The sequence below is a fragment of the Panicum hallii genome, chromosome 9 (assembly GCF_002211085.1).
Source record: "Panicum hallii strain FIL2 chromosome 9, PHallii_v3.1, whole genome shotgun sequence".
In the NCBI taxonomy this organism is placed as follows: Eukaryota; Viridiplantae; Streptophyta; class Magnoliopsida; order Poales; family Poaceae; genus Panicum; species Panicum hallii.
In genome coordinates this window covers 10,887,839-10,903,018 of record NC_038050.1, presented here as the reverse complement: position 1 = coordinate 10,903,018, position 15,180 = coordinate 10,887,839, and the positions used below count along the sequence as shown (strand labels likewise).

Sequence of the window (15,180 nt, the reverse complement as noted above, 5' to 3'; positions counted from 1 at the left end):
TCCGGGCCTATGTATGTCGTAGCTACGATATTCATATGCTTTACCTGGTTGTATCATACCTCTCTTATCATTCTGCCTATGATTTCTTCTGTTTTACCTGGTTCTATCATACCTCTCTTATCGTTTAATTACCCCTTTTCTGTGAATGACTAAGAATGGATGTTTCCATGTGCGAAATGGAAATTTGGGTAAGACCGGTTTGAAAAAAAATAGAGAGAAATTAGTACAACACTAAATTTAACTCTTTAAGTAACCATATTTCCGCAACCAATTGGCGAGTTGGAATGGATCTCCTCATCCACGAACTAGAAGATGCTCATACTTGCAGGGTAAGGGGATATGTGACATATAGAAAAGGAAAAAGTCCAATTTACACTCTCGAACTACCATAAAAATTTAATTTTCAACCTTTAAATACAAAACTGGATAACTGAGGCCATCCAACTATCAAAACCGGACAAATTTAGCCCTTTCGATGGTTTTAAAGGTGATTTTTTATTTTTGAAAAATTTAAAATATTCAAGTTTAAACTAAAAAAATTCATAAGTAATTTATTTTAAATAAAAAAATATGAAACTGGTGCTAGTATTTTTCTAAAAATGTAACCTAACTATTGGCACTCGTCAATTATTCATATCCATTTTTTTCATGTTCCTAATATTTGTTTGCTCGTAGTTAGACCTATTATTTTTTATGAAGAAGAAACAAATAGAGCAACAACAGTAGATAGGTTATATTTTTAGAAAAATTTTGGTACTAGTTTCATATTTTTCTCACTTAAAATGAATTAGTTTTTAGTTTTGATTTTTTAGATCTAAGTAGAATTTTTTATTTTAAAAAAAATATAAAACCATCTTTGAAATTACCTAAATGGTCAAACTTATCCGGTTTCGACAGCTGGATATACCTTGTTATCTGTTTTTATAGTTGAATGTTGAAATCAGATTTTTACCATAGTTCGAGAGTGTAAACTGGATTTTTTCCTATAAAATGCATGGTTTGGTCTAACAAAACTTTTAAATGTAACCACTAGTTAGTAATTGGTGGTCCATGGTACGCATGAATAGTGTGTACACGCACTCCATTTCGTGCATGTGTTTCCTTGTCCTTAGCACTTGCAAGTTCACAGACACCGTACAAGAGTAGTAAGTAGTTCATGGTACAGCAAGCAAACAGGACAAGCAAGTAGACGTTCCCTGCATGCGTGGTCAAAGGAAGAGCCGGGCACCTGTCAACATGAAGCGCATGTACGGACGCGGGACGACACATCGTAGGAACAAGAACAACCCCCCTCTAAATCTCTCTCCCTCTCTTCCAAACCTAATGCGCCATGAGCTACAGGTCGGAATGTGCTACTCTCTCTCTAAGCTGAGATGCGCCATGAGGTACGGTTTCAGATAGAGAGTTGGGCAGCTCGCGGAGTGTCCTTACCGAGAGCTGCATGCATCCCTCGCGCACGGTGCCACACGTAGGCAGAAGCATCCCAATGGAGGTACTTTGCCGCATCTAATCTTTATCTATCGACTCATCAGCCATGTAAATTTTCCAAGGCACTCCCCCACCAACTAGGGCACATCCTCCTCGAGCCACGAACAAAACTATCCATCCATCACCTTTGGCTTTCACTTTCCTATAAAGCAACGGGCTTTTAGGGTTCACACTTTACCATATATATGTGTCATTTCCTTGTGTACGATCGACATTTTTGCATGCAACGCATGCAAGATGTGCGCTTGCATGCATCACGGCTTTTGCCACTGATCAAGACCAGACAGATTGATGAGGCATCAAAATCATCCCCTACTACTAGCTAGTAGGTCATCTTTGGAACACCGTAGTAATAGCAACAAGTTTTATCTGTTCCTGCAAAGATTGCTGAATGAATGAGCAAACGGTAGTTCCTGGTGCGGAAAAATTCATGGAAAACTCCAGTGAGCAATGATGCGTGCCTCCAACGATCAAATCTGATGGAGTGAAGGTGTGAAGAAACTCGAAGCAGGATCTCCTAAGAATCACTAATTCACACAGATAATTAGCAGATTATGATCTCTGCAAATTCCAGCAGTGCGCACGCACCAGCGCGTACCATAGCATAGCAGTCAAAAATGACAGACAGACAGAAAGAAATAAAGATGCCTGTCGATGATGGAGCGAGCCATCAGCCATGCATCGGCATCAACTCCCGTTCCCCCCTTTCTCTTTCGGCTTCTCATCCTCTAGTTGGCGTTCCCTTGCGCCGGCAACGACGACGGCTTCTCATCGGCATGCGTGCCCGGGCCGCGAAAGCAAGTCGAAAAGATGGGAGCGAGGGGAGCGGCAGGAAAAGGCCATGAGAGAGAAAGGAGAGGGCGGTCGCTAGGCAAGGCATGCACGGGAAGGGCGGCGCTTTAGGGGGCAACCGAACCCCGACGCCAGCCAGCACAGAGCGCGAGCGAGCGACCCATGGATGGGGACACGAGGGCTGCGATCGCAACGCAAGCGCTCTGCCGGTGCACGCATGCCGCTCGCGTCCACCGGCGCCGCGACAAGGGAATGTCGCCGCCGATATGGAGCCTCCCCTTTAACTAGCGGCTTCTACCCACGCCGCTGCCCTATCACCAACCTCCTTCCTCGAGCTCTCGCCTTTAAAATTACTCGCTCCCATCAATCTGCCTTAAAAAATTACTCGCTCCCATCAACCTGCCCTTAAAAAATTACCACCAACATATCCTCTCTCTCTCTCTCTCTCTCTCTAGAATGTTAAGGTGAATATGCTTAAATTATTGCTGAAGCCAGGAATAGAAGCGGTAGCCGCAGTACATTAAAATACTGGAGCATGCATGGAAAGGTTGGGTACGTACGGTCAGGATCGTAGCAGGGAATTAGCAGGGCATGTTTGGATACTGCGGGCTGCTATTGGCTACCCAGGATAAAGAAGTTCATTGTATTCAACCATAAACAAGGAGATGGACACAAGACTCCAAGTAAGCTTGGATGATTGGTTAATTTAGAGCTAGATAAGGCTCACTCACCGAGCTTCTCTGCTTCTGTAGGTTAACGACGCCTAGTACGAAGCTCAACTTACCGCCACACGCATGGGACAATCATTTTTCTTATTATAAAAGGAAAATAACGAGTGAATTAATTGCACAAGACACAATGTTTCGACGCCTGCATATTGTCACATTACCTCACCGGTTTATCGCCTGCATATTGTCAGCGTTTAGGCTGGCAACGACGGACGGCGGCGGAGCGAGCAGCGGAGCTAGGCAGGCAGGGTGACATGGTGCAGCTGCGCGGGGGGGGGGTGGGGCAGACCGTTCAATGTTTGCAACGATGCCGCAGTGTGGCGGCGGATTGGAGGCCAGTGGTGCGAAGACCGGCGGTGGGTTGGTGCTAGCAGGTCGTGTGACGCGTGTGGTAGCTTGGGTAATCGGCCGCAGTAGATAGTTTTGTTGTCATTGTGATAGCAAAAAGTTGTTGTGGTTGCTATCGTTGCTTTGTTGCTTTACCCCTCTCCGGCCATTTCACTACTATCTTTTTCCTTTTTCAAAAAGAAAAACAGCAATTATTTGTAGCAACATCTTTTTCCAAGGATATTTGTAATATAATATCTCAGTAACTGTTCAAGCATCCTATGAAAGAGGGAAGAAGTCTACATAACCCCCTCATCTATTGCGGTCGGACTACTCAGACCCCCAAACTATAAAATCGGATATTTAACCCCTTAGTTTCGTAAAACCATTTACTTGACCCCCAACTTCTGGTTTTGCACAGTTGTTTTAGCCACATGACATGCTGAGGTGTGGATGGGCTAAAAAAGCAATTATTTTAGCAATATCTTTTTCCAAGGATATTTGTAACATAATATCACAGTAACTGTTGAGTCATCCCATGAAAGAGCTGTTATCGGTCCATTGGCTGCTTACGTGCACCGATCAATCAATTTTTCTGAACGTTTAAAGCAGCACGGCACTTCAATGTCACTCCTTTTTTCTCCACCGAGATGCTGCTCAAATTTACACCACGTGCGAGCAGCGCTGCACTCGGACCCGGATCGTTCGACGCTCCAGTCAAGACCCAAAGAAGCAAAGTCCTACGCGGACTTTCTGCTCCCAGACCCCCAAACACTTCACACAGCCAAACGAAGACACGGGCTCGTGGAGCCGCACAGTGCCACACCTGAAAGTGCCGCTAGATTTCTTTCTAGCACCTCTGTGCGTGGCAGGTACGCCACAGCTGCTAACCCTACGCCACACCACACTACCGCAGAGCTGACGCTATGCCTAGCACATACAGGTCCCAGCGACGCCATTATAGAAAAGCACGCAGCGTCCATCTGCCCGTTTAGACGCTACTACTAGGAGCAGCACCGGCGTTCGATCAGAGAGGGAGAGGAACAGCGAGCGGCAGACAGCGCAGCAGGGCATGGCATGCAGCCGTCTCCGCTGCCCTGCCGCAGGCTAGACTCTGCGCTGCAGCAGCGCACAAGGGAAATAGTGGGACTGTGGGAGATGGGCGCAGGAAAAAAAGGTGACAGACAAACAGGGGCGCAATCATGGCCACCACCCCACCACCCACACAGGGCGATTCCCACCCGCGGGAACGCAACAAGCGCAAGCGTCCGCGGCCCTTGGACTCTCCCACGCCCTTATTCTCCTCTCTCTCACCTGCACGCCTCCCGCTTCCTTTCTCGGGCGACGTGACATTCCCTTCCCCTCCCAGATTCTCTCTCATACATTGCGGTGGCGTTTTTTCACTCGGCCCATAACATAGTAGCAGATAGCACCACGGCATCACATAATGGAAGAAAGAAGAAAGCCCAGCCTGCAAGACGACCACAAGGCGACGACCTGCGCCGTGACAAAACTTTGCGGCTTATAAATACGCACATGCCCACGACCAGCCCCTCAAACAACAAACCCCACACGCACCCAGTGAAGTAGACAGACACACAGATACACAAACGGAAACTCAGAGGAGCTGCTGCTGTTCCTGAGAGATCAGCTCTTCTCAGCCATCATGGGGGTGCAGAGCAGCGACGGCCAGGTGATGTTCTCCTCCTCCATCGCGCTGCTGCAGCAGCGGTTCAGGGAGCTGGAGAGGATCAGGGAGAAGCGGGAGGAGAGGCTTCTCCACGTGCTCGCTCCCCGCCCCGCCACCGCCCAGAGGGAGGCGCCGGTCAAGTGGTTCTTCCACCCGGAGCTGCTCTACCCGTGCAGGCCGCTGCGCGACACCGCTGCCGCCGCCTTATTCCCGGCCGTGCCGACCACTGCCAGTGAATGCAAAACCTTCCAGCTCCGCAGCGACCCCATCGCGGTGGAGCTGTGGCCTAGTAAGATCTACAACTACAAGCATGTCTCTGGTGAAGTCGACGTCGACACCTCGCTGCACCTCTAGACTGCTGCTGCTGCTACTGAAAAAAATGTTTTGCAATGCCCTAAGCTGCTGTTAACTTTGCCAGTCTCATCGGTGTTGCTCTCGCTGTTTTTGTGGTAGCCTACTACTATGTTTTTCTCTTCTGTTGTAACAAGGGGTATTAGGAGGGTGATGGTGAGCTGTAATTATTACCCGTAGTACGATGGTCGAGTTGTTTTCTTGTCACCTTCTCGCACTAGAACTGCTTGCATCTTCCAATTCGGCACTGTTATCATCCGAGCATGAGAGTACCTCTGCAGGGCAGCCATTCCCTGCAATGTCTGGACACTCATCTTCATCGCTGTTGGAGGAATCACCAGAATCTTTCTTCTTCCGTTTGATGATCTTCTTGGAAATCAGACGGTTCGCCCCCTTGTCGTCGACATCTACGCATTCACTGCTTATTGGCTTGAACAGGACTTTACCCACCTTCCTTGCATTACCTTCCAGTATCTGCAAGAGAGGCTAGATAAGTAAGAAAGGCGGTAAACATGGCTACAGAAATGGAAATAGTTGAAAGGCAGTAAACATGGCTACAGAAATAAAAATAGTTGATCTATCACTCTACAATAAAGATAGAAAAGACCATGGTCCAATGCTATGGGTTCCTAGCGCTGCAATATTTCATGTACACTGTAACAGTCTTTTGGAAATGGGAGTTGCATCGACTAGTTAAGGTATTGTGCAAGGCCAAAATTACGGAAACAAACAACCCGCTGTATGTGTTCTCAATTTAGCAGTAATTTTTTTTTCATCAGCTAGTTTTTGTGCTTCATTTTTTTTCTAGTTTCAAATAAGAATAAGCCACTACAAATAGCAAAGATACAAGAGCAGTACATCACCTAAGTGGAGAGTGCACGTGTCTCAGTAACCTTCTGAATATTTTGTAATTTAATATGCACAATCAAACATGCAGAGCAATGTTGAATAATATAATAGAATCTGGCAGTAGGTTCTTACTTCTCGGTATGATAAAAATCCTAAATCAATGGGGCCAATCAAGGTCCTTCAGAAAATTTATTAGAGACAAAAACTCCTTGGAAACACTTCCTTAAGTACATGGAAAATGCTTCTAGTGAGAGAGTTGTTTTAAATTTTAACAAACATGTTTAAGGCACTGCATCTAACAAAGACTAAGTGAAGCTTTAACTAGAACTTTTGTAGTTATGGTCTCCAAATATCAGCTACATTAGCAAGTTTCTAGTGGCACAATTCTAGTGGTAACAAGATAATCTCATAATACTTGCTAAACTGCAGTACTAAAAACCTGGTGCCAGAACTCTGAGCAAACAGAGTACCGGATTGTGACAATTACCTCAAGTTCATAAGCTTGAGTTTTTTCTCTATCATCTTGGCGATCAGAACCTTCCTCCTGATATTCACCATTTTCTTCTCTATAATCCTTTTCAAGAATCACAAGCATTTTTGCACCCTCTTCTGGAATATAGCCAAAAGATTCACAGACAAAACCAGACACCGTCTCATACTGATGGCCCTGCATTCCAAGTATCTCAGGATATCAATCAATCTAAAAGAAAGAGCCATGAGAAAACCACACAGCCACCATATGATGACTGAGCAATTATACTAAATAAGAACATTTGAGAATATCTATATTGACCTAAATATGACGTCTATATTTTCATCGAAAAATACATCCATAATGCTATATCTGTATTACATTCTACAAATAAAATGCATTCGAACACGAAAGTTGCATATCAATGACCTATTGACCTTCCATGTCCAGCGTCCAAAATAAACATTTTTATGACGAAGGGCAAACATAGCAACTGTAGAGAAAGCAAGGCACACAGAGTAACTGTAGAGAAAGCAGAGGTCTAATGAGTAACAATACCTCTGGTATTTTAATTCCAAGCTCTTCAGATAGTTGATCTATTGATGTATTTGCATCAACATGAAATGTTCCATCTTCCTGCCTTACTATATAACCTGTTTTCTTCTGGATTTCCTCCTGAAAGGGTAAAAGATAGCATAGCAGAAGGAATTGAGAGGCTGCCAAAGCAAATAGAAACCAGTAGGTTACATGGACAAATCATTGTTCCGACTTTTGCGTTTTGACTATGATACAGAAAACAGGTGGTAAGCAGCTGCTTCCAGATTAAACTTGGAGGTACAACATTAAATCTCTGATAGTTTCAATATCAAACTAATGCTAGTTAGCCGGGTTATGGCCAACTCAGAATGAATCTTCAAAAGTACAATTAATTTCCAGCATACCATATCTCTCAATATAGATTCAGGATACTGGATAATTCCCAGTTGATTTCCTACAAACCAGTGCTGGCCAGTAACCAAACCGGTTCTGGCTTATGAAACAATGACTCAAACTTCTAAGAAAATTCAAGGATATGGATACCAAGAGCACAAAAGTTGGCAACGGTCCTGTTTGGAAGCTGAAAATACAACAGTCCTCACTGCATGTCTCTTTTCAGGTTTTGTTCTCATTCGATTTGAGACATCTTGAGACAAGGTTTTCAGCATTGATATTTGTTACAGAACTACCAATATAATTTGAGAACACATCCCTAGAAGGATTCATACTCTACATTTGCGTTTCAACATTGCTGGTCCCAAGCCTGGGTAAAGGAGGGGTCACAAAGACAGAAGGGGGAGGGTTGCAATAGGCTTGGCAAGCTAACATGGAAACCCAACCACTCATATGAACCAAGGGAAAACTGCTAGGGCGTAAAATAAAATGGTGTGGTCTTTGCCACAGTAACACTGGAATTATAGAAGTTTTTTCCCTTCATGGTGACTCATGTTGGGTTATGTCTCTAGCTACCCCAACTCAATGGGAGCTGGGACTTGCTTCTGGAAACTTCTGAAAAATGGTAAAGACCACACCTAATAGATGTCCAGCAGCAAAATTTGACCCATGCGATTTGCCTTAGTTTTTTGTTTGGCATGGCTCAAGTGTATTTGGTCTGCTCAATTTCCTAAGTTATTATGAGAGACGATTTTTTATAAGAACATTAGTCGCAAAGAGTAAAGGGAACAATAAGTAGAAAAGAAATGGATATCCTTATAAAAGTAAATGCAAAATTAAAGCATGTAGATGAATGGCACTGAACATCTGCATGCAAAATTTGAGCAGAAAAATTCCTGAAATAATCACCTTTGAATCATTCTCATCAAAGATTTCGCCAACTATTTCTTCCACCACATCTTCTAGTGTTACAATCTGCATTTTTTTTTTACCAAAGGTCAGAAAGCAGTTCCAATGTAATGGGAAACATATGAAATTACAAGCTGTTCTTGATCAACATTTTCAGAGCACGATAGGACTTAGTTGCTGCAAGTGATTGCATAGATATCCCTGCATGAAAGGGTAATTGCTCCAAAATTGTATCTAACAGACAGCATATGTAAGACAAAGGAAGTTCATGAGTAGTAGCTGAAATATGGGATTGTTCTTTCATTTCCAATCCTTTACTACTGAGCATGAGTCATGTGAGAAAAGTAGCTTAAAGAATTATCTTTACAGTTGCAAATGCAATAAAAAAGATGATCATTACCCATCAACTACTGCCAAAAAAAAATATAACCTGTCGAACAAATCATGAGTCCCCTATGAATGCTCTGTAACTGTGGAGCACATAATATAAACAGAAAGAACATTTATTATTCAGTTTTTGCAATTTTCTAGTGGAGCATATTGGAGCACAGAAGGAAGGGTATACTCCCTCCGTCCAAAAAAGAATGCAGCTCTCGTTTCTCGAGGAGTCAAATAATTTCAAGTTCGACCAAATTTATACAAAATAGTACTAACATTTATATTACAAAATAAGTATCATTAGATTAATTATGTAATATATTTTCGTACTAAATCAATTTATAGACATAACTGTTAGTAATTTTTTGTATAAATTTGGTCAAACTTGAAACTGTTTGACTTATTGGGAAGCGATAGTTGCATTCCTTTTGGGATGGAGGTAGTATGTTTATTATAACATATGCTATAGATGTTAGTACACATAACTACCGCAGAGGAAGGACAGAAGAATGACTTGAAGAGGCTTAGGATACTTGAGGTGGTAAGCAGACTACAGAATGGCATAAGAGAGCTCAAGACTATCAGGCTAGTTCAGTTATGGGTGGCTGGAGGACCAGCCCATCTATCCTTCACGTAGAGAGATAAGGTTCACGAGAGAGATTAAATTAGTTAATTGGTTTGTTAGGATAATTATCAAGTTGTTAGGTGCCAGCTCTATATATACAGAGGTATGGCAGTCATTTGGGAGGAAGCAATCAATCAAGAAGAATTAATCCGAAATCCTCCAATAGTCTAGTCCCCCTCAAGCCGACTCCGTCCGGCTATATTCCCAGCGGTGTTTACCCTAATGAACTACGGTTCGTAACAAGTTCCTTCTTAGTTCTTTAAAGAAGAAGCCATGCTATCCCTTTTCAAGGGGTTGGCTTAACTTGACTCCTACAGTACACAGCAAGATCACCCTAAGCATCAGATCACATGCTTGCGTTACACAAATGGCTACTATTGGAATCAAAATATCACCAGGTACTGAATAGCATCCAGTAATGATTAGCCAGACTATCAAATGACAAAGCTACAATTTAAAACTACCCCCAAAACTGATTTGATTTAACAGTGTTGAACCTCATTGTATGTCATCAGTGCAAACGATTAATTTAAAATCTCATCGAGCAACTAGCCATGTTGGACGAAATTGATAAGTAGAATCATCAACAAGTACTGACTTTTGTTCAGTTTGTAAAAAGCATAAAATGTAAACGATCGGTTCCATAGGGACATACACCAATAGTTCCACCATATTCATTGAGGACGACTGCCATATGAACCTGCCTGATCCGAAACTCTCTTAATAGGTTCCAAACTGACATTGAATCTGCCAAATGAAACAAGTTATATTTTACAATTATGAAATGTGTAGATGGGAGAAAATATAAGGAAGCATGAACAATTAAATTAATTGCTGTGATAGCTATAAGTTCATTGGAAAAACATTCAATTCTGTAAAATGCCGACAGATGCCCTGTTTTTGAGTTTATCATGAGACCTACTTTCAAAAACATTTCTAATAATTACCTGGAACAAAGTATGTAGGCATATGTGCGATTTCCTTAACAGTGATTTCCTTCAACTTTTCAACCTTCAATAGCAAAATGCATCTTTTATTTTCCTTTAGAAATACATCATCAAAGCAAATAAGAGTCACTCTGATTAAGTTTCTAGATGAAATGGAAAACAAGAGGCAGACCTCTTCAACGTATTCAAGCATGTCCATTGCATATGCGATTCCAACGATATTATCTATGCGCTCCTCAAAAACAGGGACTCTGGAAATAATAAATAGCAGTAGATGTCAATCACAAGACATGAAAATACATGTGTCAAGTCATAGCTAGCAATACCTAGAGTACTGATGAGTTTCCCACAGATTTTTGAAATCAATAAGTGTTGCCATAACATCAATTGCAACTACATCCACCAAAGGCGTCATTACTTCCCTCACATGTGTATCTTTAATTTCCAGGACATTCTCGATCATATCCTGTTAAAAGACTCAGGTGTTGATTTTAGCTGATCAAGAATAGCTAGAAAAGCGTCCTGCACAAGCAGGTATTAATCAGGAATTCATAATAGTGTAACACAGTAATAGGTTCTAGGCACATAAATAATTTACATTGTGCTTTTCTTTTTTGTGTGTATATTTGCGCTGGGGTGGATAATAGAAACCAGACTAAATCACATAAAACTAGACATAGATTGGCAAAACTATCACAAAATAGTAGCTGTTTTGTCTTCGTTTCCTTTTCGTCATAAACTTTGGCCTTATTGCACTTTTGTACAGCTTTACCCTGTATTTCTTTTCGTTTTCATATTAACATATATACCACAGCAGGCGCTACCCTCACTGTTTTCGCTAAAAAACTATCATAAAACTTCCTTTTTTGCTTAATTTATCACAGAACTACAGATTTAGTGAGCACTTCTTCACGAAACATTAGATTTAACATTCTGTATCACAAAAGTACAAATTTAGTATATTTATGTATCCCAAAACTACAAATTTAGTATATTTATGTATCACAAAACTACAGATTTTTCCATCAGCTAAAAATTTTAGCTGGTGATAAGTTGATCTTATGGTGTCGCCTAGGCAACAAGGTGTAACTAGGCACTTGTGGCAACCTAGATACACCTTGTCTCCTAGGCACCCCCCCAGGTGATACGGCATACCCAAATCTTTACAGGATCCTTTACTGCCTTAAGAACCTTGAAATTGACACACAAAATCTTCAGTTTTGCTATGCATCGCAAACTAAACCTGCAGCTCTATATTGCAAGTTCTCAATTCTAGTTTTGTGATACACTCACATAAAACTGTACTGTGTTGCCATGCTACAGTCACAGTTATCCCTAGGAATGGTTAAGATAGATAGGCATGCAGAATGGCTGCCTCCAATCAGAGTATAAATGAACTGGAATGTTGCCTGCAGGGGCTTCAACAACATTGCCACTGAAAGGTTCTCCAGGACTCAAAAATAGCTGTCCTGAATAACAGTCGCTAAAGTGTGGTAACAAATATCAAGATGCAAAGTCCGAGTGCGTAACAGTATGATCTAAAACTTCATAAAAGTGGAATGACATTCACTTTCAATTTCTGGATTTATGTGACCAAATGGTGCACAGACATTAATTTAGCCGTTGGAATCACGCAAAAGATGCTAGTTACTCGGTAATCTCCTGAAATGTCTAGACCTCACTCTATTTAAGGAGGTATTCAGGTCTGAAAAGAATGACAAAAAAACGTACATGAAGGGTTGTGCAGAATGCACAGGACAACTAAGTATTGCAGTGACATACACACCAATACATAAAAGGACAAAATAGAAAACATGCAACACGATATATGAGCAGCTTTACATATTATATTACAATCTAACCTGTTCATCTTCTGCAATTGCACCACTCAACTCCGCTCCTCGTAACATCAATTTCAGTTCATCTTCAGTAACATATGGTTCACTGTGGAAATAAGTGCATATGATGGACAAGATTCAGAACTGGTTTTTGAGAAGCATATATCCACCACAGTAACAGCTTGAAATTTCGTCAAGAATTTAAATATGAAAAAAATGCATCCTTTATCTATAAAGGAGAAATATGTTTTAATTGACAAGCTGATCAAGAACGAGAAAAATATGTGTACCTTCTCCCTTTCAGGCCTAGAATCTTAAGCATTCCCATGGACAGGAAAGTAACAATCCGCCCAACTGGATACAGGATCAGTGAAAGCCATGCGACTGGTCTGACATATCCCAACAAATACACAATACTCAATACACTGTTAATAAAAAAAGGTTGGAAACTAAGTTATACTTGATTTCTCTCACCTTACCACAAACCTAGCAACCTCTGTGGCATTATGGACTGCAACACTTTTGGGGGTAATTTCTGTAAGAAGTAAGATGGCAACCTGAAAGGGGGATCCATAGTTAGATAGAACTGTAGAAGACCAGCATGAGACAAGGTGAGAGAAATCAAGTATAACTTAGTTTCTGCACTTTATACAAGAGCAGAACTGTAGAACTGTAGAAGACCAGCATGAGACAAGGGGCATACAGTCATGACGCCTGTTGCTGCACTAACACCTGCTTCACCAAACATTGCCGTTGCTGCCTCAGTAACAATTGCAGTTGCGCCAATGTTGACCACACTATCTAATACAAAATATGCCCGATCAGAATAAAAAATACAAATCAAGGTTAGTAAAATAAAACTAAAATTAGTGATGCAGAACTTAGAAATGCAAGGATTACGTTGTGCCAATGAGAATGGTTGTCAGGAAGCGAGTAACATCACTTCGGAGCATTTTGAAAACACCATTCTCAGGTTCCTTTTCAGCTAGTTCACGAACCTGATGGAAGAAAAAGCAAAGTCTCAGCATACAATCACTTAGTTTATGGAAAGTGTCCCATCAGCAAGAAAGAAAGGTTTGAGAACAGTGTTCTAAAAATTCCCTACGTGAGTATCAGCCTAGCAGGGTGGCACCTTAATTCCTGAATTGAGGCTAACTCGCAATTTGGTGCAAGGCAGGATGGTAATCATGTACAAGGCATACATACTAATACTATATTAAGGGATGGAAATTTGTATTTGATTTATTTCTGAGCCAGAAACATACCCAACTAGTTGACGAGATTAGGATGTGATTAACTTTTCAAAAAAAAAAGTTCTTGTGACTGGTAATCCAATACCAGTGCCAGTAACTCCTAATCTCAAAAATAGTGATCCCTTTCCTTGCAAATCCCCAGTCAAATTTGCCTGCAGATCACTAGCACAGGATGTCGCTAAAGCCCCTGCACACAATGATCATATTATCTGAAGGCCCTCGCTACTGTCCGCTTATCGCTCACCAATACCTGTTGCAAACCCCTCCAAAAAATAAAATGAAATGAAAACAAAATGTTTTCTCCATAACTGCCAGCACAACTTCCAGCAATGACATCACTTCTCAAATACAAACTCATGCCATAGATTACCTCCACCACCAACTGAGACAAAATTATTACATCCATGCTGAGGCAGGATGAGCATGGCAGTTTTAACACCCAAAATCACTAGTCATATACCTCTGTTTTGTTTGGTGATGTCTGCCATCCCACCCTCAACCAACGCACCCCACCCAACTCAACAACCTAAAATTAGTATCAGTTTGCTTATACAAATGCCCATCAGGCATCATTGTACCACCTCCAATCAACTGACTGGTCATGTAAATTGATTGCATAATCATCTAAGTGTAATGAGTATAATAGCTCATACAATTACAAGGTGCCGATGAGACACTATCCTAGACACCTATCGGGAACCCCATCACTACTCTCCCTCCCTCCCTCCCTCTCCGCACCACACTGGCACCAAACAGCCCACCTAAGTCTTCAAAATCTGTCAATACCCTACCTCCGTACCCAGGAAACTAAATAGATTGCAAAAGGAATGTCAGAAAATGGGTCTCGGCAGACTTGTTGCACTCACCTTCCAAGGCCATAGCGTCGTGATAGAGGTCTCCGCCATGGAGAAGAAGGCAGAGAGGCCGAGCAGCGCGGCCAAGACCAGGCCCTGCTCCCTGATCAGCTGCAGAACCTGCAGCACCCTGGGCCACCCCTGGCGCAGCGCCAACCCTCCAAACCCCGCGGCCGCCTCCACCGCCCCCGGCGCCGCGGCCCCCGCTCCCGCCGCGGCCCCCACGGCCATCGCCCGGCGGCTCCACGCCGCCGCGAGCGCCCCGAACGCCACCGCCACCGCTACCCTCCTCACGGCGGCAGCCGCCGCCCTCCCCCACCCAACCTCCGCTCCCGGCGGGGGAGCAGCGGCCGTCACCGGCACGGGCAGCGCGGAGGCGGAGACGGGGGCCAGCGGGCGGGCGCAGCATCGGCGGAGCGGGACGGGCGGGGAGGAGGCGGGGCCGCGGAAGAAGGGGGGCTTGGTGGGCGCGCGGAGGGACTGGAACTGGAACCGCGGGAGCCTGCCGCCGCCCAGCAGCAGCGAGGTCGCGGGAGGCGCGGCGGGCATGGCACTCCCCCACGGCGGCTGTGGCGGCGCGGGAGTTTTTTTTTGGGGGGGGGGGGGGGGGGGGGACTAGCCGACTAGGCGACGGGAGGGGCGGTGGGTGGTGGGTGCGCGAGGGGAGGAGGAGGGGGGGATGATGCCACCACTACCACCATGGAGAATTGGAGGTGGGGGGGTGGGGGGGAGGGGGGCGTGGGGCGCGG

At 43.4% G+C, this 15,180-nt stretch overlaps 2 protein-coding genes across 4 annotated transcripts; one reads left to right on the top strand and one right to left on the bottom strand.

The window, feature by feature from the left end:
• Positions 1–4,752: 4,752 nt before the first annotated feature.
• On the bottom strand, positions 4,753–15,042 carry LOC112876864 (DUF21 domain-containing protein At1g55930, chloroplastic-like). 3 transcript variants are annotated; one of them, XM_025941047.1, is made up of 15 exons: positions 14,444–15,042; positions 13,225–13,322; positions 13,028–13,121; positions 12,799–12,881; positions 12,615–12,713; positions 12,349–12,430; positions 10,813–10,952; positions 10,659–10,737; positions 10,487–10,550; positions 10,195–10,286; positions 8,537–8,602; positions 7,256–7,372; positions 6,713–6,892; positions 5,551–5,850; positions 4,753–5,401 (listed from the first exon to the last, which is right to left on the bottom strand). In XM_025941047.1, exons 1-14 carry the CDS (start codon positions 14,978–14,980, stop codon positions 5,581–5,583), a joined length of 2,001 nt encoding a protein of 666 aa, XP_025796832.1. In that variant the 5' UTR covers positions 14,981–15,042; the 3' UTR covers positions 4,753–5,401; positions 5,551–5,580. The 3 variants fall into 3 exon arrangements, with proteins under 3 accessions (XP_025796832.1, XP_025796831.1, XP_025796830.1); XM_025941046.1 differs by having other exon boundaries at positions 4,753–5,395; XM_025941045.1 differs by having other exon boundaries at positions 4,756–5,850.
• Positions 4,963–5,583, top strand: LOC112876865. Its single transcript, XM_025941048.1, has one exon. The coding sequence runs from the start codon at positions 5,002–5,004 to the stop codon at positions 5,377–5,379; it is 378 nt and encodes a 125-aa protein (XP_025796833.1). The 5' UTR covers positions 4,963–5,001; the 3' UTR covers positions 5,380–5,583.
• Positions 15,043–15,180: the final 138 nt, after the last annotated feature.

Coding starts and splice junctions, on each gene's coding strand:
- LOC112876864 (XM_025941047.1), bottom strand. CDS start 14,980: ATGCCCGCCGCGCCTCCCGCGACCTCGCTGCTGCTGGGCGGCGGCAGG. Junction 10,953..12,348: donor CAATTGCAGAAGATGAACAG/GTTAGATTGTAA, acceptor GTCTTTTAACAG/GATATGATCGAGAATGTCCT. Junction 5,851..6,712: donor CTCAAGCTTATGAACTTGAG/GTAATTGTCACA, acceptor CCTCTCTTGCAG/ATACTGGAAGGTAATGCAAG.
- LOC112876865 (XM_025941048.1), top strand. CDS start 5,002: ATGGGGGTGCAGAGCAGCGACGGCCAGGTGATGTTCTCCTCCTCCATC.